The sequence below is a fragment of the Cupressus sempervirens genome, chromosome 7 (assembly GCF_028749045.1).
Source record: "Cupressus sempervirens isolate cs-2001-9-10 chromosome 7, ASM2874904v1, whole genome shotgun sequence".
NCBI classification, from domain to species: Eukaryota; Viridiplantae; Streptophyta; class Pinopsida; order Cupressales; family Cupressaceae; genus Cupressus; species Cupressus sempervirens.
Window position 1 is genome coordinate 330,877,850 of NC_143124.1, and position 26,663 is coordinate 330,904,512.

The 26,663-nt window shown below is 35.9% G+C and overlaps 1 protein-coding gene across 10 annotated transcripts in view; it reads right to left on the reverse strand.

Moving 5' to 3' along the window:
* Positions 1–1,502: 1,502 nt before the first annotated feature.
* Positions 1,503–26,663, reverse strand: part of LOC149546776 (uncharacterized) — a 108,913-nt gene continuing 83,752 nt past the window's right edge. For 3 of the 10 annotated variants that reach the window (XM_089791360.1, XM_089791359.1, XM_089791355.1), the window contains exons 5-6: positions 2,474–2,532; positions 2,078–2,217 (exon numbers count right to left, since the gene is read on the reverse strand). In XM_089791360.1, the coding sequence (XP_089647486.1) occupies positions 2,212–2,217; positions 2,474–2,532 (65 nt within the window). In that variant the 3' untranslated portion in view covers positions 2,078–2,211. Of the gene's footprint in view, positions 2,218–2,471; positions 2,533–2,630; positions 3,113–3,203; positions 3,281–26,663 lie in introns of those variants that run through there. The other 7 variants (XM_089791357.1, XM_089791356.1, XM_089791358.1 and 4 more) reach the window with 5 other exon arrangements.

Here is a 26,663-nt window from a genome sequence, read left to right on the forward strand (position 1 = left end):
GGAAGTTTGGAACAAAACCTTACAACCGAGAAAACGTCTTTTTCAGCTGAAAGATATTGAAGGTAGATTAAAAAAGATTGAATGGTAGTATATATGAAAATAGCTGAGGTATTCATTTCGTGTAAGGAACATGAAACTGCTAATTTTGATCTGCAACAATAGTCCGGCATTCTCGATGCATTGACTAATTCCATTCTTTTTCTTGCACCATTAAATGCCCCTGAATGGTTTTTTTATCATCTTCCACTTTTTCAAAAAATGCAGATTGGTCAAGGGCAGAGAGACCAGTTATGAGAACATGCTTAGTCACTTTCAGTGCTTCAAACTGCATGCAATGGTTGGGACTTGCAATGTGAGGCAGGTTTACTAAGACATTAACCATAGCAAAAAACCAATTTGTAATATACTAATCTTCCCATTTTTCCCATTGTGCTCTTTTCACCACAAGTCCATGTGGCTATTTGCTTATTTCCTTGAGGTCAAAGTGCATTCTCAAATAGGATACGTACTACTTAAAATGGCATAGTAAGGCTTGTTAGTGCCCATATTTGTAGACCTTAAAATTGAAAAAAAAGGGTAAATATGTGTTCCCTTCGTTGTCTGGACCATGTTTGTCCATCATAAATATAAAATATTTGATTTGAGAAACAATGACCCAACATTCTCTTTTCATGAGTTGCCCAAAAAGCTCTCTTGAATTTTCCATGACCCCCTCATGTGGTTCAGTTGCCAAAAGCATTAGAGGTTCCTGAATCCAAGCGCTTTCAAAACCACAGTTGGCACTTCATACCTAGTTTTAACCGGGAGTGAAATCCCCAACATTGTCTTCATGGTGGTTTTTAACTTTTTGGTGCTTAGCTATCATATACCCTTTTTTAATTAAGTTATTTTAGATGAGATATAATTGTTCCATGGGTTAACTTTTTTGTGCTTAGTTACATGGGTTAGATATAATTGTGCAACTAAGCATTATCTAACCCATGTAACAATTATATCTAACCCATTTGACATTATCTAAAGCATTATCTAAACCATACAATTTATAATTCTGCTGCATCATCATATGCTCTAAGAGCTCTTTTTGTTGGAAGAACGAAAAATGGTATCCTGTGCTATCTCTAGATTGCAATTCAAAATATTTTTGGTTCACCAGTTTGCTCTAGATGATGCAGACAAGTTTGAAATTTTACAGAAGCTCTGATATGGTAAAAGCTATTCAGAATCATAAGTATTGCATTGTTGAATTAATTTACCAGCATGAAAATTTTTTAAATGAGGGAATTTAGTAGAAGCAGCAATCACAAGCTTTTTAAATAGGTGCTGAATAATTATAAAAATTCATTTCAGTAACTCAAAAGGTTCATTCTTCAAATCATCCTCTCTATGGGATGCCTATTTTGTCTTGCATTAAAGTCTCATATGAAATGACTAAAAGCAAAGTAGAATCAAATTTGGGATTTTTGGAAAAGAGATAAAGATAAATTGGAAGCAGCTTCTCAAAATACCACAAAACACCATATGGCCTTTATTTCTTCATGATGTCGGAACTGGAATTTAAGCTGGAGATTTATCAAATACAGTAAAAGCGTATTGGCTTCTCTTATTTAGCAACCCTCCCCTTAAACAGGGAAATTAATGGCTCGCTGAATGTTTAATCCTGTTGCCTTTGTTGCAATTAAGCATAAATATAAAATTAGAAGACAAAAAATGCTAATCTTAGGCTGTGTGGCGGTGGAGAACAGTTTGCTATTGACACATCATTGGGAGAAAAGCCCCGTCTCTCAACCTATCAGAAGATCTATGACTGTAAGACTTCAGACCAAGATAACTTCTTACAGACCAGACAGCGGGAGAAGATAACCAAAAGGATTTGTATTTGAATAAGAGGACAACTTTGGTGTAAGCATCAACACTTGCAAAACAATCTCACTGTGCACTATGTTCAAGCTCCATTTTATTTTATTTTATTTTTAAATTTCACATGGGGTATCCCATGACTTCAAGCCTATCAGTCTACCGTGCGTGCTAGGGGTTGCCCCTTTATTAAGCACCATATTTACCAATACTTAATATCCACATGTAGTACAATTATTTACAAGACTTCAAAAAAAGGAAATTGATGATAAGCCACACACCTCCGCGTATGATAGGGGAAACAAAGCATTTGATGGTTGGGCTAGTATTAGCCCTTCAGAGCAAAAGGCTGCTTTTTTATACCTGCAAGACAGGAACCAAAAACCAAGTGATGGCTACAATGTCATTCAGAATATGTTTTTTTACTTGATCAGACCTTCACTAATTCTTCTACCGAGAAGTTAAAATAAATTAATTGCCCAAGTAACATACTCAAATTTTGCTTCCGAGACTGAAGCAAAATTCTTACTAAACGCAGCAGAGATTTAAAAATTAGAAGACATAAAAAGGTAATCTTAGGCTGTGTGGAGGTGGAGAACATGAAAGACAAATAACTCACATTTGAAGAGAAACATATGTCGGCAACCTCCCTCCATGCATCATTATATAGCATGCCATCTGCACGGAGGATTTTTTAAACTAACTTAATATATTGACATCATTTTCCACCACTGCTTATAATTCTGTTTAATAAAAAGGCGCATTGCCTCACTTACATCTGAAGGTATATATTGAGAGATACCATGGCTTCTAACAAATCGCCTTGTGCCTTGGCAATGGCAAGTTTCCTCTTATGAGTGCACCGAAATTACAAATAACACGGTCACTCCACAAATAATTGCAAATACTATGTTTCAACACTTGACCCTAATATTATAGTTTCTATACATCGCCAAAATACAGTAATTATATTTTGGAAATAGGAAGTGATATTGGTAAAGTACAGAGTTTTAGAAAGCCTCGACTTTCCTCGTTATATAAGATATTCATTAGTCTTTAATCTCCATTGTTGCATTTCTGGAAGCAGAGGGGCTAAAAGTAAGTAGCAACTAATTCTCACATGGGAAAGGAGTTACTTGAAAAGACTAAAAGTAAGTAGCAATTAAGCTATTGTTTGGGTCTACACTGCCCAAAAACAATGGATGCAAAGTCTGAAGCCAATTCCGAAGTAGACATCTCAAATTCTTGATGTAGATCCCTGTTTCAAACTCTCAAGTACACACAGTTAATGCAGGAATTGAAGCATGGCCTAGTGTAAGTAAAATCCATTTCTACAATTTGTGACTCACCGTTTTAATTTTGACTGAGGGTCTGTTAATAGATGAACAGTTGGTATAAAGAAAAGTCTGGAACTATAATTTTGCTCCTGCCAAATTTGTGAAATTGAACTCCATTACTCAAACCTGTGTGTAAGCATAATCATTTCTTCGCCATAACTATTGCTTACTGATGTTTCTCTTTGAATGCAAAATTCAAATGCAACTGCAAAGATTAGCAAGGACAAAAGTGGGTAAAGAGAGGATGATTCCCCATTTCACTCTTGCTAAAGTGGCATTGGTTTTAAAAGGGATACACACAATTTCTTTTGTCAACTCTTAGGTGCACCAATATTGGTAACTTGTATGCATAAAGTTTGCCATGAGGATTCAGAAGAAGAGAGAAGAAGAGGTGCCATAAACACAGCTACCAGGCATGTCATGTTAAGGAAGTGAAATTTAGGACTACTGAGCCCTTCACATTTGAATCAATCTGAACTAAACCAACGACAAGCTAATTTTCAACTTTGTGAAGGTTAATCACTAAACCTGTCCCACCATGTTAGCTGCTGCGTGCATTTCTTTAAAGAAACATAAATATTGGAAAGAGGGAAAACAAGCTAGTGAGATAGAACCCTGAATTAGCAGAAAGTAAGAGAAAAGAACATTTGGTGGACCATGTTCTGTTTTATAAATCGAATTAAAATTATGAATTGTACTCATTCGGCAAGGCTGGGGAATTCAATGAAGTAGTTGTTTTGTTTTGTTTCTTGTTTGGCTTCCTGTAGTGCGTGAATCTTTAATGGTTGTGTAATAGAAGTTACCAGTTGGTCCTGAACAATAGTGTTAGTAATAGTGACTAAGAGCGATGACAGACATATTGCACATACAAACTTAAAATGCATGTATTAGTAAACATTCTCCTATAACATAGAGCTAAGCAAATAGCGAACACTGTAAAGGAAATAAATAAAATATAAGAAGGAAAAATGGGTAAACCATTGCAATATGGAAGTCAAGCAGTAGCTGATACAGGGGTGGCTACTCATGTCAGCACCTTAAACCACCTGCCATATGCTACACAAAAAAAATGCTTGTGCTCCAGACGTAAAATAAAACCTTACAGTATACTTCTATAAGAAAATATACGAGACAACATGACATTGATACCATATCATGTCAGCTTAAAAAAACCCCGAAACCTTCCAAATTGCTTATATAAGACCAGCTCATCTTTGATTTGAATTGGCATTAACAGCAAAGCTGTTGGAGTTAATGTTCTAATAGTAGTAAATAAATGATTTGCTGGCAACATAAGTTCAGTTCAGGTTTGAATCATAGAATTTGAGTTGTAAACAATGACTAGTTGTAGATGTGCTTGAGTTAGGTGTCCATTAGTTTCAGCTAGCTGTCAAATTTATTTGTGTTATCAATCATGAAGTAGTTTGTTGTCAATCTAATTAGGAGTCATTTAGGAATGTTGTTGGATCAAGTTATTCTATAAATTTGCATCTATTATTCAATAAAATAAAAAGATGTAAGTTCCTTCTTTCTCTGTTTTAAATCTATTGTTCTATTTTTCTAATATGATATCGAAGTCATCTTCCTATTAAGTTTTGTCTGTTAGATAAGAAGTTGTTAAGAAGATGAGGCCTAGAGAAGACCCACCAGATGATTATAATTTCATTGAAGAATTTGTTTGATTTTGGAGAGATCAATACTTTGAAAAATAGGAAAAGATGTGGTAGAGGCTAGATGGATGCTCGAATAGTCTGAGGTGCTATAGGATTGGAGAAACTATACCCTTATGAGGGTTATGAGACACATGTTTGGATTGGTGTCCACTAGTTCAGGGAGATCTAAAAAATATAGAGCTTGGCATCATAGCTTTACGAGGGCTATGAAGTATTTCATGTGGAGATGGTTTTTCCAATGGTGTTTCAAAGTTAGATGATAGCTGCATGACTATACCAGCAGTTGGGAGCAACTTGAGAAAGTCTTACTCCTCTATGACCTATTTTCAAAGTATGGTTTCTACATAATGTTTTCTTTAGTTGTCATATTACGTGGGGGTGTTGGAGTTCATGTTCCAACAGTAGTAAATAAATGAATGTTGCACATGTGGTAAACCTTAATTGAGTTGCTCGCAACATAAGTTCAGGTCAGTTGTGAGTCATAGAATTCAAGTTGTAAACAATGACTAGTTGTAGATGTGTTTGAATTAGGTGTCCATTAGTTTCAGTTAGCTGTCAAGTTTATGTGTGTGTTGTCAATCATGAAGTAGTTTGTTGTCAATCTAATTAGCAATCATTTAGAAATGTTGTTGGATCAAGCAATTGTATAAATTTGCATCTATTATTCAATAAAATAAAAAGCTTGAAGTTCCTTCTTTCTCTATTTTAAATCTGTTCTATTTTTCTAATACCAAACACTAATATCAATTAAGAATAAATTATTTCATTTGCATTTAGCATTCACTAGCACACTAATTCTTCGAACACAACACATATTTAAAATAAAATAAATTCTGAAACGAAGACAACAAATAGAAACTATCCAAAGCAGTGAAGCCTCAAGAGTAACAGATCTTTCAAACACTGACATTTTCAACCATTGCCCAATTGCAAAAATTGGAAGTCATCTTAATCTTTATGTGTGAACCCTCACTTCAATGTTTTCTTTTCTTTGTAACTCTTGAGGATCAAGCTACATAGATAAATAAATCTAGGTTGTATAGGTACTCGACTCCATACTCTTGGGATGTGTACTCAAGTACCTGGTACACATATCTCAATTATTGGATATTTAGTGGAGAGCATCACAGCTAAAGAATTTAATTAAGATTTCTAACTTTTGTTTCAGTTTTTGGATTGTGTATCAGCTTGTTGTTTATCAAGCTTAATTCAATATTTTATCAGTTTGAAACATTGATACAATAGTCATTAAGGATAAACATTATCACTCTTCAAGTAAGAAGTGTAAAGTTTATTAACAGATTTAATTTATTGCATACTTTTTGTTGCAGGTATGAACAATAACACCAATGGATTGAATCGCTTCCAGAATCTGCAAACGTTAGTGCAGTAATAACAGAGATAAAATATTATGGAACTCAAAATTTATCTTCAATCCTTTGAATTGCTTGCATTAATAGATTTCGATGCCAAGATTTCATTGGGCAGATTGGATATATAACATACGGAAGGGGTGCAGGCATGAATGGCCATGTCTCCATTGGAGACATGGAGACATGGACATTCATTCTCACACCCATTCATTAGTTAACTAATCCTCATTATTAGTTACTGTCTTAACCAAAACAATTAAATGTATAGCGAATCATTAACTCTGCAGCCAAATATAAAGGATAGATCGATCATGATCTAAGAATCAAAGGAGCCAAAAGTAATCTCGATCATGCCTTAATGATCTCTGAACATATATATCTCATCGGTTTCAGACTGTGGATGATACAAACAACATGTACGTATGCATATATGTATAACAGGGTGTGCAACATGTTATTGTACATATATACATACGTATGTGCTTATCACAGTAATGTCGGACCGAAGCTACATGCATTAACAAGAAGTTTATCATTTAACATATGCCATTGTTATATGATTTATAATCTTCTTGTTCATGTTTAAAGTTTGCCTTCTTTGTTATGCATTTAAATTTTAAACATTTATCATATGTTATTACTACAAATATATTGCAAATCTGAAACTGAAATCAAAATATTACATTTGTAAACTTTATCACTGTTCTTATTTTGAAAAACCATTGTCATGACTCCTATTTTCAGATTTTCTATAAATATTAAATTATCTATAAAAAATTGCCATACCCAATGTTAATTTTTGGCAGCTTGAGTTGGATAAACTCAACCGGACTAAATATATATGTGATATGTGTGTGTGTAGTTAAATTGTAAATTGTTCTATTAATTAAATATGAATCAATAAACATGTCCCTACACGGGACATGTCTATCAATATCTCATTCACAATATAAAGAGAGATTAATACACTTGTAATGCACATACCAAGAAGGAAGTGTTATTACATATGCAAGCGATCCTTGTAAAACATGGTATCAGAGGCAAGTTTGAACCTCTGGGAATCTAAATCGTCAAATAGCATAGTTGTATGGTATCCCTTGCTTCCACCATTCAAACAACCTTCGTTTTTTGCATCCTTCAAGCTAACAAAAAATAGAGAAGTTTAATATTAATGAGTGACATTATAATACTTTCAAATATACTTTTGATGTAATTTCTTTTTTATAATTTTGAAATAGCTCTACAATATTATAATTGTAACGATGTTTAGTCTTTGATGAAGCAACGGTCCTAAGACTCTAACCGCTATAATTTTTATTATTGCTAATGTGTTTTGTTGAGTAACATGAATTGTTTTCTGCAAATGTACTAACATTGCCAATGTTATTGATGTGTTCCAAATGCAGATTTGGATCTTATTTAAATATGAGCGGAGACATATCTCTAAGGTTTAATCATCATTTAATTAATATATTTAATAATTAATAATTTGTATAATATATGTATATATGAATATATATATATACACACACACACACACATATATATATATATGTATTATATATAATATAATATATATATTATATACCATAATATATATATTACTATAATATATGTAATAATAAATATTATTATTACATAAATACGTATATAGAAAATGATGATTTACCAATAACAACAATGTATCTCATATCGAATTAAAGCTACAACTTTCACACTCCCTCTTATCTAAGGAGAATTTATATAACACATTATGCTCTCAAGAATATGGAGAGATATCATCTCAATATGATATTTTTTGAATGGTATATTTAAGGATATCAACATAAATCCATTAACATAAATGTTATCCTTCAATATAAACCAAAGTATGATTCAACAAGAAATATCAATCATATAATATTCATCATATGTATATTCTTTTGATATGTGCATTGGCATTGAATCCTTGATGCCTACCAAAAGAATGTCATATCCTAGAAGGATCTGAGTTATCCAATTTCCGACACTCTAGAACAACAATTTAAAATAGTATATCAAATAACAAGAAATCACATGTCATGGTCTCTATCATGACAAATATCATGATCTTCAACACTTCGGAACAATAATTTATTGAAGTTTGATCATGACACATTCGTTATCACGACTTCTAGTACTCTGGGGCAACAACTTAATGAAATTTGTCATGATAACAGGTCTACCATTTATAAGATTGTCACCTTACAATGGTTACCTTCTATATGATACGTTCCTTATCATGGCTTCTATCATGATAACAGGTCTACCATTAATAAGATCATCACCTTAAAATGGTTACTTTCTATTTATATATATTCGTTATCATGACTTTCAACACTCTAGGACAACAACTTAATTAAGTTTTTCATGAAAAGGTCTACCATTTCTAAGATCGTCACCTTAGAACAGTTACCTTATGTTTATATATGTCAATAAACGATGATCACCTTTTATTACATATCATATGTGAAATAGTAACTGTCATCTCCAAAAGTTGCACCCTGACCGAATCCTAAAATTTAGTCACTCTGAAAATCATGGAAATACTCCTGGGTCTGTGGGTTACCCAAAAATGGAGTCAATCTTCGGATTCCAGGTTGGTTCCTATCTGATACTTCACCTAACACCGATGCAAGAATGTAAAATATTTGGTTGGAAAGGGTAAGAAAGACTACTTGCATGAAATGTAAATATTAAACTGGTATACTCAACTAAAACTTAAGGTCATGCACCAAAACACTTAAGATGAGAATATTATTGACTTGACATAATGAAGATTTACTAAACAGTTCAATATGGGCGCAATATTGATCTCAGAAAACTCGTATAATATCAATTTATCAGGATAGACTTTAGACAAACTGCTAATAGGAATAATGATATTCACAATTAGCAACCTAAAAAGAATTACAATTTCACAACTTATAACCTATATGGGTATTCCAAAATTCACTTACAAATGCTAGAACTGAGACAAACTCAAGGATTCAAAACAAATCACAAAATTACAGCAGATCAGTAACTTACACAACAAAGTGAACACAATATGGGCTCCCAAACTATTCTTTATTCAAGCTCCAAAGTTAGAATAATAACACTCATCAAATTGGTTACAAAGTAATCTGCAAAAATATCATGAAGGACCCAAAACAGATCACTTTAGAACTGCCTTTGCATAAAAACAAGAACCCTTACAAATGAGCTTCAAGCTCATACTTGTGCATTTTCACATTCAATTGCATTTAGGAGAGCAATAACTCTTTGGTCGAACTGAGCCTTCAAGGCCAAATTTTAGACCCTAAAAAGTCTTCAAAAAGATGTAGATATTGCCAAAAACTCATGGCCCCAAAATATCATCATAAACGCCTTTTCAAATACATCTTTATCTCCAAAAAGACTCCCAAAAGTCTCTAAAACACAATAACTCCCCATTTTGAATTCCCATCAAATCAAAATGGCCTTGACACTTCTACAAAAAACTTTTGTTTGACCCTTTAAAAGTAAATAAAACATCTATTTGATAATTAAATCAATTTATTAAATGATTTGTAATTGTATTATTTTAATGAATATTTAATAAATTGGTAATATTATTTGAGTAATAACTTTGAATTACTTTAATAATATTATTACTATGATAACATTTTGGCGCAGTGCAAGGTAGGAGAACCCCCAAAGGAGAAGTCCTAGCCGCCAGCAAATAACCACACAATGGAAGATAAACAATAATGCAAGATCTGATACTGAATCACATCTTTTTATTCATAAAATAACTGATTACATGCAATGTGTTGGGCTGTAAGGCCTTCCCAGTTACGGCCAAATACAAAGCAAATAATAGTTTTGTAAGATCCCTCAAGATCCCATCCAAACCCTAGCTTGTCCAAATCCACACTCTTGTAGAAACCTGCAAGGAAGATCCAAACTAGTACTACAAGCCCACCAAGCAATCTCCTTGTTTTCCAAACCTTAGCTACTAGCAGCTACTGGCTATTCTCAAAATTCACTCCTCTACCACCTCCTCTTCTCCAAGATGGATGAATAAGCACAATCTTGTTGTAAATTGCCTCACATTCGGTGGTCTGTTCACAAACTCAGGAAAAACTAGCTCTTCAGCTATTCCCCATACTCACTCCTCCTTTTCTAAATGAATAATGCCCAAAGACTCCACAAAACCCCCAACTTATACCCAAGTAAGCCACAAGTCGGCCCAATAAGCTACAAATTAAATATCCCTTAAATTAACTACATGAAGAGCCACAAGTCCACCTCCAACAAAAATTAAATACCAAATGCCTTTAAAGGCTTACAACACTTATTAAATAATTCAAAATTAATTACCCAAGACCCAATAGGTCCACTCAACTCCACCAAAATCCCTTAATCATTCAAGATAGCCAACTACCCTAGGATGCTTCTGCATCAAACTCCCCAGGTACGAAAAGAAAAGTGTGTCCCACACCTTGATGTCCAATAAAAAAAATCCACAAACGTCTTCATCTTCACCAAAGGCTTCCACACCAACAGGTACAAGAAAACCAACATGCAAACCATCCACATCTACATCACTCTATCAAACACCAGAATCTCAACATCCAATCAGCATGCTCACTCCCAGGAACAAACTAAACATAATGTTTCATTAGCAAACCCTCATCCACATCAGCAACTAGTGAATTCACACCAGCAGCATAAAACTTCATATCAGTAGTAATATGTAGATCTCCATCAACACATTCCAAAGTCACAACACCAACCATCTCATTGCTCACAACAAGATACTCGACAATATACAAGTCACCACCACCAATAGCAATTGGATCATCCACAACTGAGTGCTCTACAATCTCCATGTCAAACTTAACCAACTGATCATGAAAACCAATCTCCATCCCAGCATCAACAAAATTAGGAATATCCTCAGCAATAGCCTCCAGTTGCTCTGCAAGATCAGGCTCCACAAAGTGATCAACAAAACCAAATTCTTCCACCTCGACCTTGCAATGCCATCTTCTCTCTTGAACAAGTCTTCTAACCAGCCAAACAACTCTCTTTCAGATCGGTAGACTCTAGCTCCACAAATCTCTACGAAACTCAACCATCTCTTCCTTAACTCGATCAACCAAACTAGCTTCAAACCGAGCAAACATCTCGAAAAACCTCTTCTCCACCACATCACGGAGATTTGCAATCACTATAGGGTATAATCCTCTCAGAGCCATCTTCCAAGATCTTTGCAAACCCTCTACAATAAATCACCAACAGATCAATCTTCTCAAACAACATCAACCTTCCATCTGATGCATTTGCATGTCCTCCCAACGTCCTGGAGCAAACTACCTCAACTTCGGCGATCTATCCTCACGCTCAGGAACAACCTTTGCTTTGATACCACTTGGTGCAGTGCAAGGTAGGAGAATCCCCAAAGTAGATGTCCTAGCCCCCAATGAATAACCACACAATGGAAGATAAACAACAATGCAAGATCTAATACCAAATCATAACTCTTTATTCATAAAATAACTAATTACATGCAATGTGCCGGCTGTAAGGCCTTCCCGGTTACAGCCAAATACAAAGCAAGTAATAGTTATGTAAGATCCTTTCCAAACCCTAGCTAGTCCAGATCCACACTCTGATAGAAACCTCCAAGGAAGATCCAAACTAGTACTCGCAAGCCCAACAAGCAATCTTCTTATTTTCCAAGCCTCAACTACTAGCTTTTCTCAAAATTTGCTCCTCTACCACCTCCTCTTCTCCAAGAAAGATGAATAATCACAATCTTGTTGTAAATAGCCTCACATTCAGCGCTCTGTCCACAGACTCAAGAAAGACTCGCTCTTCAACTATTCCCCAGACTCCCTTCTACAAATGAATGAATGAATAATGCCTAAAGAATCCACAAGACAACCTACTTATACCCAATTAAGCCACAAGTCAGCCCAGCAAGCTACAAAATAAATATCCCTTACGTTAACTACATGAAAAGTCAAAAGTCTGCCTCCAACAGAAATTAAATACCAAATTCCTTTAAAGGCTTACAACACTTATCAAATAAATCAAAATTAATTACCCAAGACCCAAATAGGTCCACTCAACTCCACCAAAATCCCTTAATCATGTAGGATAGCCAACTACCCCAAGATGCTCCTGCATCACATTTATTAAAATAATTATCAATTATAATTCATTTAATAATTATTAATAAGTATTAAGTAGATGTTTTATTTCACTTTTAAACGTGTCTCTCAAAATGCATTTTAAATAAAACTTAAATAAATAATTTATAATATCATTTAATAAATGTCTTACATTTGCAAAAAAAGGCAAATAGGAAATATAAGATAAAACAAATATTTGATTTTTATCAGATTTTTTAAATGACTTATAATCATTTATCTAATTAATATCATTAAATTAATTAGATAAGTATAAGATGCTTAAAACTTTTATTAATAATGTTTATTACAATATTTATAGTTTATTTTTTAATAAATATTTAATCATATTCATAATATTATTTGAGTGATAAAAAATGCAATTTAATAATATCATTAATATACTTAAATATTTATTAAAATATAAACTACATGTTTAAATAAATATATTGTTAATAAGTGATAAACATAAAATACTTATAAGAATCTTTACATTCCCTATTTCCCTAAGGTATTTGGCATTCATATTTTTATATACATTTTGGCCCCTTGGCAAAGAAAGTCATCCACTTGCCTGGAATAAAATTAGAATATGAAAATATTTCCCATAAAATGGGTACAACTTCCACAAAGCTTCTAGGGTATTACTATCCTAAAATTAACAAGAGCTCTGAGAGAGCTAGAGTATATTTAATGAAAGGGTGTTTTTGAGTGTAGTAACACACAGTGATCGAATAGCAAAGAGCAACAAAAACAGTAAAACAACTTATCGAAAAGAAGCATTTACGCTCATTTGCAAATCTATCAATAACAAGAACTTGTTAAATGAGGTTTTCATTGATCAATATTAGTGATGATGACTGAAAAATAAATTGTTAAAAAGTCTGTTCACTTAAACGACATTTAGAAAATTTGAAATATACATTTTTACTTCTTATTTTTATATGATTGTTTTTTAGAGTACTTATTCTAATAAATTTTAAATTGGAAAAAAATAATTTTATCATTTTTAAATTATTTTGAACTCTCGTACATTAGGGTTTGTAGCACCGCTGAATTCAAATTGGAATTATAATTAATTCTTCAAATTGAAACTAAAATTAATTATTTTTCAAATGTGATGAAATTATTTCCATGAAATATTTTTTTCTGTTATAAAAAATTTACAGTTTATATCGTACGTACAATGACACAATTGCAAAACGTAACTATCATAATCTAATTAATTTTTTTGAGGTGATAAGGCTTACGAGAGGCTGAGCCGAACATTTAACGGACTGGCAAGCATTGATTTGGGCGTGATGAACAGTACATTTAATGGATTAATAAGCATTGATTAAGATCAAATTCTTGAAATTATTTCCAAACAGTATGAATGTCTATCATTGGAGACCAGACAATTCTAAGGAAATGTCAAGCGTCGTGGCTAGCAAATAATGCATTGAAAATGAGAAATTTCATGCACTTTCTATAATTTGTTCTAGTATTGAAAATGAGTTTCCAAGATTCAGCGACCTCAAGAAAAGAAGAAATTTTGGCTAGGTTCCTTTGACACAGCAGAAATGGCCGCTGGAGCTTACGATGTTGAAATAAAAGATTTATTTTTTTCAAAAGAATATATTCTATATATACAGAAATAAACGAAAGCTCGAAACAGGAACAGATTTTCATCGATGATATCCAGATGAGTTCCACGACTTGCTTACGCATTTGGTGAGAAGAATATTTATGCAATTGAATTGCAATTTGGTCGTATCAGAACTCTCCAATATCATTTGTTCACCATTCTCGTTCCAAGCTGAAGCTTTTGCTGTGCCATCAAAGGCCTGGGATTAAATGTTCATCCCCAGCTCTCCTTCACGACTGTCAACTTGCCAGCGATGACAAACAAAATTATATATTGTTTCGTATCATTCATTTGCCAATGTTATAGTACTAGTTGTTTTTCTTACTAATATGAATTTTATCATATAGACTACTTTCAGCCTCAGATTTGTGGGTCGCTCTGCTATTGTTATGAAGCTGAGCAGACTGTCCTTGGGTAGTACACAGAAGGGTGATTTTATTTTGTAATATCAAAAGAAGATTTTGAACCAGCATGTTTTCATCCTGTTAATCGAGTTGTTTGGAGAATTATACAGCTCTAGCAACTGATGAGGTAGATCCCCTCCTTCAGGGTGATCTTTGTGCGTAAGCCATGGTTCACACGTTTGCAGGAAGAGGGAGATTGGAGCCAACTGTGGGATGTGTGGGATAATGAGATTCATCAGCTGGCAGCCTAACAGTGGATGGACTTTGAGGCGGTGAAAATAAGATTGTTGAAGAAGATTCTGGAATATAATTTTTGATAAATTTTGTGACAGTAAATCAATTTTACCCCTAGAAAAATGGGGATTAGCCAATCACTAAATAGAAATAAATGTTAAAAAATTAAATCAATTTTAAACTTTAATGATAAAGTGTCTCTGATCATAAAATTTAATTATGTGCTACAACTGAAAACATTAGTTCCCTGATCATAAAATTTAATTATGTGCCACAACTGAAAACATTAGTTCCCTGCCCTATAGATAAGGCAGAGACTAACAAAAGTCACTTCATTTTCCATTTGCAATTTTAAGAAAATGTGGACCTCTGCTTCCACCACTGCCATATGGTTTGTAGGCTAAAAACATGGAGTTTGAACTGCATCAGTTTCCCTTTCTTCTGTTCTTGGCTGAAGATGATTGGCATATCTAGGCATGTTGCCATGGAAGCTCAAGCTGATAAAATCAAGGTGCTTTTCTGGGCTTAAATAGCAGATTTCTGGGTATTGTTCACTGTGAATTCATTACTGGAGTTGGTCTAAGCTACGACCATGATGCTTGATATTTTCTTTGAAGGCTCATAGTTCAAAACCCCAACATTTTTTTGGGCATATCTCTTGAGACCTCTCTACCTTTATTCTTCTTCATCCCTTTCTCTTTTCTGCCAAAAAAAAAAAAATTAAAGTTGTCATTATGGGGGAAAGAGGAGGGTTAGCTGGAGATTTTGGAGCACGAACAGTAGAACTTCTTGTGTTCTTTTCCCTTGCAGATCTGTGCAAACGGTGAGCAGTTCTGGACTTTCCTTCATTGTAATGTCCTCATTTTTGAAATAATATTAAATAATATAATTATAGTATAAAGATAGATAGTGTAACAAATAATACTAATAAAGAAATAACATAACAAATAAGATTATAATATATATTATTTTTATATTATCTCTAATACAAATGGTAAAATAATAATAATATATATTGCTTCATCACATTTAAATAAATAAAATATTAATCATTGAAATAATCAAGACACTACATATATCATGAACATAAATAATAAATGATAAAATAATAATTCCAAATACTTTACTTAATATAAAGAAAGAATATAAATATCAATTAAATTATATAAAAACTAAATATAAATTATTTATGATAAATATTATTAAAATATTAATATGAATCAGACATATCATATTAGTATACTTTATCCTAATATTAATCATAATGTTAAGATAACTTGTGGAGAAGAGACGTAACTCTTGATACTAGATAGTATTAAAGGAGTATTGCATCACATAATGAAGGGAGAAAAGAGGAACGGAGATTTTTATCAGATATGAGTGGAACTCAGGAAGGAAGAATGTAAACATTACAGGCAGCGGTAGGAGATTATTTGACTATTACATTCGGCCTGTTAAGTATTACCTGGAGCAACGTCCGAGGAGGAGCAGTACGTCAGCAGCTGTGAGCAGCGAGGAGCATAAGGATTCAAATCGAGAACAACAGCCTCCAACATTAATAGGAAACTATTGTAGATGAGTAATAAGCATTAACGCAGAACAAGAGGGAGAGAAAAAGATAATTAAACAGAAGACGTGTCTCCACACTCCAACGCTGAATAATCAATAAGACGGATCAGAGGATGTGAAGGCCATGGAAAGCAAGGAAATAACTATCGAGCAATCTCCAGCCAGTATCGATGAGTCATTAGTAAATATAATAAGCAGACAAGACAAGAGGGTCTCAAGGAAAACTTGGAGTTGATGACTAAGCATAGACGTATATTCCATCTATCCTATCCTCGAAAAATATGAAGAATCATTCGCATAAGGGAGCATTACAGTGGACAAAGTCAAATATCCACCATTAAAACAAATCAATAGCACAATGTCTGAGCCAAGCACAAGGAAGGATAAGACTTAAACATTAATATCCCCATATAACTGACGATGCTCAAGAGAAATGAGAGCTAAGGAAACACACGCCCCAAAAATAACTATAGGCAACAACTCTGATATTCTCTCAGAGATTCCAGTGGCTCTAACCAATATAGATGGCAACATGAGAAGTAAGGAAGATTCCAACCATCGTGACAGGGATTAAGGATACAGATAGTGCACATATATTATATACAGGAGTGGTTCAGATTAGATCAATATATATATTCTTTATGTGAGGGACTTCATCTTTGTCCACTCCAATATCAGTTGGACGTAAAATAGCCATTGAGTATCAAGTTCATTTAACCTCAAACTTAACAGGTTTGATAAAGAAACCTTGGCATACTAGGCCTGAATAAAATATCAAATCATAGAGTGTATATCGTTTGGGCTCATTCGAGAATTGCAATGATAATTGTATTGTAAGAGGCATCTAGTCAATGAAACCAGCGTTAAGAATTCCCAACAGTATTGCATAGGAGAGCCTGTAAAGCAAATGAATATCAGGGATAGAAGAAGTCGGTGACTAATCATCTCAGTCAATGTTCACCTGTAAGTCAATACAGTAGTTGAAAGACATCAATGCTGAATGCCCATCATGGGAGTAGGCAATGAATGGAATAATCATATTACATACGCAAAGGGAGAAAAGAATGTTGAAGCTAATGATAATCCTTTATAACCAATAAGGAAATAAAAGAAACGTCTATTCAGCAAATGCATGTACAACAGGGAATTGGTGAATTGGCAAACAGATTTAATTCTTTAAACTAGAGATTAAGGAATTCAGACTAGCATCATAATAACTAATAAGAGTAAGGATCTTAAGGAGTCATTCTTGGCACTAGAAGTGTAAGAGTTTTGCCTCGAGATTGTAAAGGAATCTAACAATGAAAATTACAGAAAATTCATTCATTGCAATCAGATTAAAGCATGAGAAACTTTAATTAACATTATGATAGATATTACAAGCAATAATAAACTATATCCTTACGCTTGTTTCTATGGTTAAATCAAGAAAGTTATTAAGTTCAATCCTACATAATCAGTGAGAATAGAGGAAATGGAAAAGTGTCCTAAATATTCAATCAATTAGAAGGGACATTACATTCATTCAACTCAAAATAATGCATATCCTCTTGCTGAAAATGATTGTCTATGTATTTTCTCTATGGGAAATCCTTCTCATCTTGACATTTTCCTCTGTGCTTGCAACCATTGGGTCTGTTGTATGTAGTCCATAATAATATGCAGATAAACTGTGAGGCCTCATATATTATCTGTAGTTTTGGGGTTTTGGCTCTTACAAACAAAAGACCCTGCTTCCTTCCTCTTCCGGCTATAACAGATATCCTTTTTCTTTTTGTGTTTTTTTGCGTGTAAGGTTGCCATTAGGGAGGAAAGATGAATGGAGCCTTTAGCTGAAGATTTCGAGCTCCTAGAACACAATTTTTCATGCATTTTCTCCTCCAAAACCTGTCATGATATGGCACATTTCCATGGCCCTTTACTATGTATAAAAATCTGGTATATTTGCATAAAACTTAAGGGAAAGATCTGATTTTTACCTCTACAAAGAGTTTGCTGCTTCAAGGAAAAGAAAGAAAGGATATGATTTCCATCTCTGCCCTTTAGCTGCAACTATTATCCTGCTCAATTCATCTTTTCCCCTGTGGCAAGACTTCTACAGGGTGTAGCTTTTCTGTATGCTGCTCAAGCTTGAAATAAGTCCAGATTTGGACCCCTAAAAACAGTGCTGAAAATGATAGAGTATTCTATGCTTATTTTTTGCAGAAATCTGGAAGATTTATTGTCATTTTTGCACATATTTTGCATCTCTATTTGAAAACTGGGCATATTCTAACATGCTTTACTCTGAAAATAGTAACAACACTACATGTCTTTTTGTGATTGAAGCATCATATTTGTTCCTTACGTCACTGCCTTATAAACTGCCCTCAACATGAACATCTCTCGAATCATTTTAGCAATGTACATATTGTCTTCTTATGAGATAACACACTTAAGATGCTGTAGAGTGCAAATATCACCCAAGTTTCACAGATACAATACAAAGATATGCTAATCAAATAGAATAGTTAATTGATATATATGAAGTGAAACCTAACACATACCATTCGGACCACAATACCAGTAGGCAAGGAAATGATTTCTTTATTAATACCAAAAACCAACATGAGTACATTACGAATGTTCCAAATATTTATAGAAGAGTCGGTTAGTTGGAAACCAATCGACACATTTCCTCACCACCTAACTACCCAACCCGACTAGTTTTAACAAGTACTAAACATAATAGTCACTTTATTCCGACTACATCTATTCCCCCCAACAAAAACACCTTTGACTTCAAGAAGGATGGGAGGACATCCCTGTGGTCGGAGTTCCCCTTAGCCATTGCAGGTCTCATTCCGCTGCCTTCTGCTTTGTCTGAACGCCCTGTAATACCCATAGTGCATCCATCTTTTTAGCTTCTACTGTGGCAACCTTGCTCTCCAATTCAGCTTTTTCTTTGTTCAAAGCTTCTTGCATGGCAACTTTCTTCGCTACCCACTGCTGTTGAAGACTCTTTCTTTCTAGCCCCCAAACTTTAGCTAGCTTTTTCTCCTTTTGAAGTTTCAAAAAAATTCCCCAAAAGGCCACCTCTATTGTTGTTAGTGCTTCTAGGAGAGGTGATTGTTCCTATGATAGAGCTAGTCGTCCATGTGGTAGCCATGTCCTCTGAATAGCAACCCTATTCTAGTCGTCCTCAATCTATGTGGCAATCAGTCTACATAAAGGCAGCCAACACCTCTGCTGTAGTAATGATGGTCTCCAGATTCTGAGTCCTAGCCTACTGCATGATCCTCCTTGTAGAATGCTCCATGGCATGAAGCTTAGTGAGAAATAGTTCAGCCTTGGCTGCAAAAGAGGTTGTGGCTGGTGGTTCCCCGCACTCACTTTGTATCTCAACCTACTCCTCAACAACTATCTCTATGGGTGAAGACACCATGCCTTCCTCTTTAAGCAACTTGTCCACTTCCTCTAGGACAGTATCTGTCCCGGCCCCATCTATACCAGCTAGGGTCGTCATGCTACCTGAGTGTGAATTTTCCCAGTTTTCCTCTCCCCCTACTGGTTGTACCACAAGAGCAACCGAATGGACTACTTCTGGACCCCAGGGTGTTTATACCCTTACTTTATGAGCACATTTCATTTGGCACCTCAAGTCTATTAGTTTAGTATGGGAGAATTGTTCCAAAAAGATAAGTGACACCATCTTCGGAATTGATACTCTGGAAGCCCCCCATGTCAAGATTTGTTGCCTGACTCTTGCTTGATTTGGCTTGGAAGTATCTGTTGCCTCGGGGTCACTAGGCGGTTTCTGGTAAAGTTCTAGAGGTTCTGCTACCCCTACTGGAAGTGGTCCCGTCATAGGTGGTAAAAACATTACTGCTTGTGGAGTCCCCTGAAGATGACTCAAACGGATCTCCGCCTCTTGTGAGTCGTCGGAGCATGGGTCCATATTACTGCCTTCTTCTTCTGAACTTCCATCATCCTCTTCCTCTTCTACTTCTCCGATCACTGTTGTTTGTTTGGGTTTCTTTTTCTTGGGTTCACCTCCATTGTGAGATCCTACATCCAACGTATCCAGATGGAGCCAATAGGTCATAGCTGGTTTATATGGTTCTACTCTACTAGCCAATACCAGTGTTCCTCAATGTTCGTTGCTCGCCTGCGTGTGTACGACCTCTAAGAACAAGGCTGCCATATGATGAGGCATATAAAAGGCTTTATGTTTTAACTCCATGAATTCTCGAAGCCTATTAGAAAGAAATTTAGCCCAATTATATGTCTGCCCTTTGTACAATTCATCCACTACAGGCAACGTCCATAGGGCAATGTCAGAAGTGTGGCTGCCCATAGTGAGCTTACTTTTAATCAAATCCACCACACAATGCCATTCATCATTCGCTATGAAAATTTTCTTCAGACCTCGACTGTTCTTTAAGATTCCTTCCCATTCCAAACTTATAAGATCTTTCCTGCATATTAATATCAACCATTTTTTCTTTTCTTCTACTATCATAGAAAAGTTTTCTATTTCTTGCCCTCTGTTAGGAATTCCAAAAACCCTACTCATTTCTTCTGCTACAAAAGAAACTGTCACCTATTGCTGAAAATGTTGTACTACAGATTTATGACCTGATTTCTCATACCCTGTGATTAAATTTCGTAGTATAGACTCAAATTCTTTTAATTCAAAAATTGGCATAAAAAATATTTTGTGCACAATGTCTTTTTAAGGGGATGATCCACTTCCGATTTCTCCCACCAAGCCCTACACTCACTTCCCATCATAGTCTCAAATGTAATATTCTCAGCAGTTATTGTGGTTTTCTGTGCCACTTTCCCCTTTTTTGTCATCTTCTTTACCTCCCTTGCTTGCAATACGGCAGGTTACTTCTTTCTGGAGTCGATAATGTTTCCCTTGCTCGGATTTTCAATGCTTAGTTTCACCATTGTGTGTCCCTGTATTAGTTCCCAGATCTTTTGAACTAATTGTAGATGCTACCTGTACCAACCCTTCCAAAATGATGGCTTGCAACTAACTTCCACGTGTTGTGGGCTCCGTACGGATTTCTCACATCCCTTTGTTTGTCGTACTACAAACTGTTGTCGTACAGAATTACTCGGTATGCCAAAACTATTCCTTATGCCTCCTTGCTGTACGGGTGCCCATATGGATGAAAATTCTAGCCTTTGAAGCCGTACAGGGGTAAATGAATACCGTACGGACGTGGGTGGAATTGATGGAAGTCGTACAAAGTTCACTTTCTTTTGTCTTACGCTGCGTTGTTTAGATGGAATATGACCATGTCGTACTTTGCCTGGGTTCCGTATGGATGTGAGTTGGTGATTTCGTACTCTATCTTGTTCCCACGCAAAAGTAATATGGTGATGTCGTACTCTGTCTTGTTTTTGTCCAAAGTTGATTTGGTGATACTCTACTATGGTATGGCTTCCTTGGGTGCCCTTTCGTACTATTCGTACGGCACCTTTCCTTCTCGTACGATTGTCCGTACGACCACTCTTCCTTCTAGTTCAACTATCTGTACAGCTATCTCTGCAATTTCCTCTCAGTCACTCTATGCAGTTTCCTCCTGTCGCTTCCTTTTCTAGCAATTCCTTCTCTAGTTCTCCGGGTAATGTTTTGGTTAATGTTTTGTGACTCCATCTCTTTATAAGGATTTGGTGCATTTTTTTCTATTTTTGCTTTTCGTCTTTTTTCCTCTTTTATATTTATAGAATAGCTACTTGCCACTTTATTCTGTCTCTCATAGGATTTTAACTTAGACCCATTTACTAGGTCTCTAATAGGTTTGTTATCCAAAGTAGATAACTTTATTGCTCCATTCTCCTTTATCCCTAATATTTTAAATGGTCCTAGCCATTAGACCTTAAATTTTCCTGGTTTTATTTCAATTTTCCCATTGTATCTTAGTACCAATTGGCCTTGTTTAAAATCCATTTTTAAATGCTTGTCATGCCAAAATTTTTGCCTTTGTTGGGCCACTTTTTTACTCCATTAAGCAAATGTCCTCCTTTCATCCAATTTGAGTAAAGTACATAGTCCTTTGAGGCTCTCTTCATCCCCCAACCTATTTTCCACTGCCACCCATAGGCTTGGTACTATAGGTTCCATTGGTACGATGGCCTCCTGTCCGTACATAAGGTGAAAGTGTGTACGTCCAGTAATGGCCTTATACGTAGTCTTGTACGCCCAAACCACGACAAGGATTCGCTCTTCCTAATCCTTCCCTTCAACTCCACAAGTTTTATAGAGGATGGACACGATCACTTTGTTTGTGGCCTCTGCTTGGTAGTTTGCTCTTGGATAATAAAGACTTGATAAAGAATGAAAAATTTTATACTCACTTGTCATCCTCCTGATGGTATGATTGACGAAATGTACTCGGTCACTAGTTAGCTAGAGTGGAATCCCGAATCTGGTGACTATTTGCTCGTACAAAAATTTGGTCGTGCTAAGGGCAGTGTTTTCTCGAAGAGCCCATACTTCCACCCATTTCATTAAGTACTTTGTTGCCACCACTATGTACTTACATTGATGACTTTTGCTTAGGGTAAGGGTCCCAAAAAATCTAGTCCCCGCCGTTCAAATAATTCATGTGGTTTAGACGGAAATAAGGGCATGAAGTCTCTTTTGAGTGGCCTTCCTGCTCTTTGACAAGTGTCACAACTCAATACCCATTCAATGTCGGCCACCATAGTCCTCCCAAAAGCACCTTTCTCGTTGTAGCATCTGGTCCCATGTGACCTCCCGCCAGTCCTTCATGGGTCTCGCTCAGGACCCCTGGAATTTCTTCCTCCATTACACACCTCCTCAGTATTCCGTCTGGTCCCATTTTGTATAATAACCCTTAAATTAGCTAGAATGTGCTACTTTTTAAAGCAATTTTCCTCCTTTCTGTTGTAGGCATCTCCTTTGGAAAGGTGGTTGTTGATAAGTAGTGTCCAATTTTTTCGTACCATTGAGGTAACACTACAATCTGAAATAGGTGTGCGTCTGGAAAATCCTCACACCCCACTACCCAAAGCTTCTCCTGACTTGATCCTCGACAACTGGTAAGCAATCATCAGATTTTCCCGGCCAAACTATAATTTTGAATGTAAACTCTTGTAGTAGGATTAGCCATCTACTTACTCTCCCTTGAATCACCAATTTATTCACTAAGTACATTAGTGCTTGATGGTCAACAAAAAATGTAAAGGGTGTAGCTAGTAAGTAATGTTTGAATTTCTACATTACGTACACCATACTTAATGCTTCGCTCTTCGTGGTACTGTAGTTACACTCTACCTTAGACAGGAGTCTGCTTGCAAAGTATATAGGATGATCCAGAACTTCCTTCCCTGTTTGTGCCAAAGTGGCACCTATTGCATAATTGGAGGCATCCACATGGACACGGAATTCTTTGTCCCAGTTGGGATATATGAGAATAGGGGCCCTGACTAATCTTTTCTTTAGTTCTTGGAAACCCTCTTCCTGTTCTTTTTCCCACCCAAACCGCTCACCTTTGCTAGCTAATCTTTCTAGTGGCATTGATACTTTAGCAAGTCCTTCTATAAATCTTCTATAGTATCCCACATGACCCAAAAAATGACTTGATACATGTTATGTTGGATGGTGCTTCCATTTCCAAAATCACCTTGACCTTATCCGGATCTGTCTTTAGTCCTTTGCACAAAATGTGCCCAAGCAGTCTCTCGTGTGGAACCATGAACCTGCATTTTTTGGATTGAGAGCTAGTCTCGCTTTTCGACATTTGTCCACGCATTCTCCCAGAAGTTTGAGGTGTTGCTCATGCCCATTATAGACCAACCAGTCATCTAGGAATGCTTTGAAATTTCCCACCGACATTTTATCGATGATATGTAGTATGATCCTCTGGAACGTGGCTGGTGCATTGCATAGTCCAAAGGGCATCCTATAAGCATATACCCCATCTTCGACCACAAATGTAGTCTTTAGCTTATCATCTTCCGCAATGCTAATCTAATTGTATCCTAAAAATCCGTCCATGAAAGAATATATCTCATGACCAGCTACCTCCTCCACGATGCTATCAGTAAATGGGATAGGAAATGGGTCTTTTATTGTTACTGCTTTTAGACATTGGAAATCTATGCGTATCCAAATTTGAGCTCCATCCTTCTCGAGTGATATGACTATAAGCGATACCCATTCACTCGTTTGTACTTTGAATATTATCCCTGCTTCTAACATCTTCGTGATTTCTTCCCTAACCCTTTCTACATAGTTTTGTTCATTCTATAAGGTCTTTTTCGTACTGGTCTTGCTCCAGATACCAATGGAATCCGATGGACACACAGTACCAGAGGTACTCCCCTCAAGTCTTCATACGTCCAAGCAAAAACGTCCTTATACTCCAAGAAGATTCTAAGGGTTGTCACTTTCAACAGTGGGTCCCAATCATCTCCTATCCATATTTCCTTGGGTTGATCTCCTTCTCGGAGGTTCAATGCTTGAAGCTTGGCCTCTTCGTATTCCACCTTCTATTCAAAAATGTGTACAGGTGTCTTGTTGAGAGTTGTCATCCCTTCCTTATACTCTTTGTATCCTTTCGAGTATTGTTCCTCCGATTTAGATTCTTGTACCTTCAGTATATTACTTTCCGCATGGAAAACTTCATAGCCCCTCATCTGCCAATGAAATAATTCATTGAGGGAACTTGTGTCATCTTCTGAGCATTCCCTAATCTCAGTACTCCTTCCTCATCTGGTTCCATCTCTCCATAGTCTTCTTCTTCAAAGTCTGAAGCCAAGTCCTGACTTACTGACTGGTTCTTGAGGTCTATAATGTATTTTCTTCCTTCTAACTCACTAGATAGGGTGTTTCATTTCCAATTATGGGTAGCTTTCACTGCCCCCAGCCATCCCCTCCCTAATAGAGCATTGTATCCCTTCTCTAGAGCGATAGCCACAAAATCAATAATGAATTGTTGCGTACCAACTATGACCTTTTGTCCCATTAGCATCCCTATACTCTTGATTCCATGTTGGTCTACTCTGACTAGTTGAAATGTTGGAGGCCAGAGTGTAGGTTTCCCTACTTCCTTCCATGTTTCTTCTAATAAGACATTTACACTGGAACCTCCATCCACAATAGTATTTGAGAGTTTACACCCTTGTATCTCCATCTCTACTACACCTAGTGTTCTCCCCATCCCTATGGTGAATAATATATTATCTTCTGTGTGTACTTCCCCCTCCTTTTCTTTCTTTGGGGTTACCTCTTTTTGGGTTTGCCCCTAGCACTACCTGCAATTGGGGTAGTGTTTCTAATAGATCATCTATTTTCATTGGAATAGCAGTTTCCAAGACTTGCCGCACAATATTCGTTACACCTCTATTTGAAGTAGGCTTCTCTGGTTTTACCTTTCCTTCCTCTCTCATGCTTTCTTGAATGTGTTTCTTTGTTTCCTAAAATCTTTCTATTTCTATAGTAGTATCCGGATAGGTTAATTTTTTGGCCTGCATCCTAGTGACTACAAGAATCTCGCCTTCTAGATCATCAATGTCTAACATATTTACTTCTTTTTGTCTCAGACAATTTGCATCCTCATGGTTGCCTGGTCCACACAATTTGCAGAGCATCCCTCCATTTTATCCTCCACTACTTTGACAATCTCGTGCAAAATGTCCCCATTCATTACATCTCCTACATTGAATCATCGACCTCCCCTTGGAATCATACTGGAGTGGCCGCCGTTGTGTGTTGTTATTGTTATTATTATTACTATTATTGTTGCTTATTCTCTGGTTGTTTCCATATCCTCCTAGTGAGGCTTCTATATTTATGTTCTTCGGCGGAGTGGAAGGAGGTGTGGATTGCCCCCGTTCGGTCAGGAATACTTGGGCGCTCCTTGTTTTCAAATTATAGGGACAATCTTTAATTTCATGCCCCAGTACCTAACAGATCTCACAAAATGCTTTCTTCGAGCATGCTCCCTTAGTATGGCCTTCTTTTCACACTCCATACACCAAAGTTCTCTTCCTTCTTTCTTTTCTTCCTTGCTCCCTACCACCTCCTTCATCAAGCACCTCAGATATTTTCTCAGGGCTTTAACGATTTTAGATTCTTCTTCGCTCTCCTCCAAACTTTCACTTGAACTTTCATGCCTTCTTGCCTTGGATGTTTTATTCTCGCTCTCTATGTCCATGGCACAAGTACATGTATCTGCAAAGGTCGATGGTGGGACTATCTTTATTTTTCTCTTGAGAGATGGTGTTAATCCTTCTATGAACCACCACTTCTTGAGTCCATCTGTTGGCTTGTTATCTAGTTTTCCTATCAGCTCTTTCATTCTTTTGTTGTAGGCCTTAACAAATTCACTCTTCCCTTGTCTTGTGTTATAGATCTCTGTTACTATTTCATTGTCATCTTGCAAGAGTCTG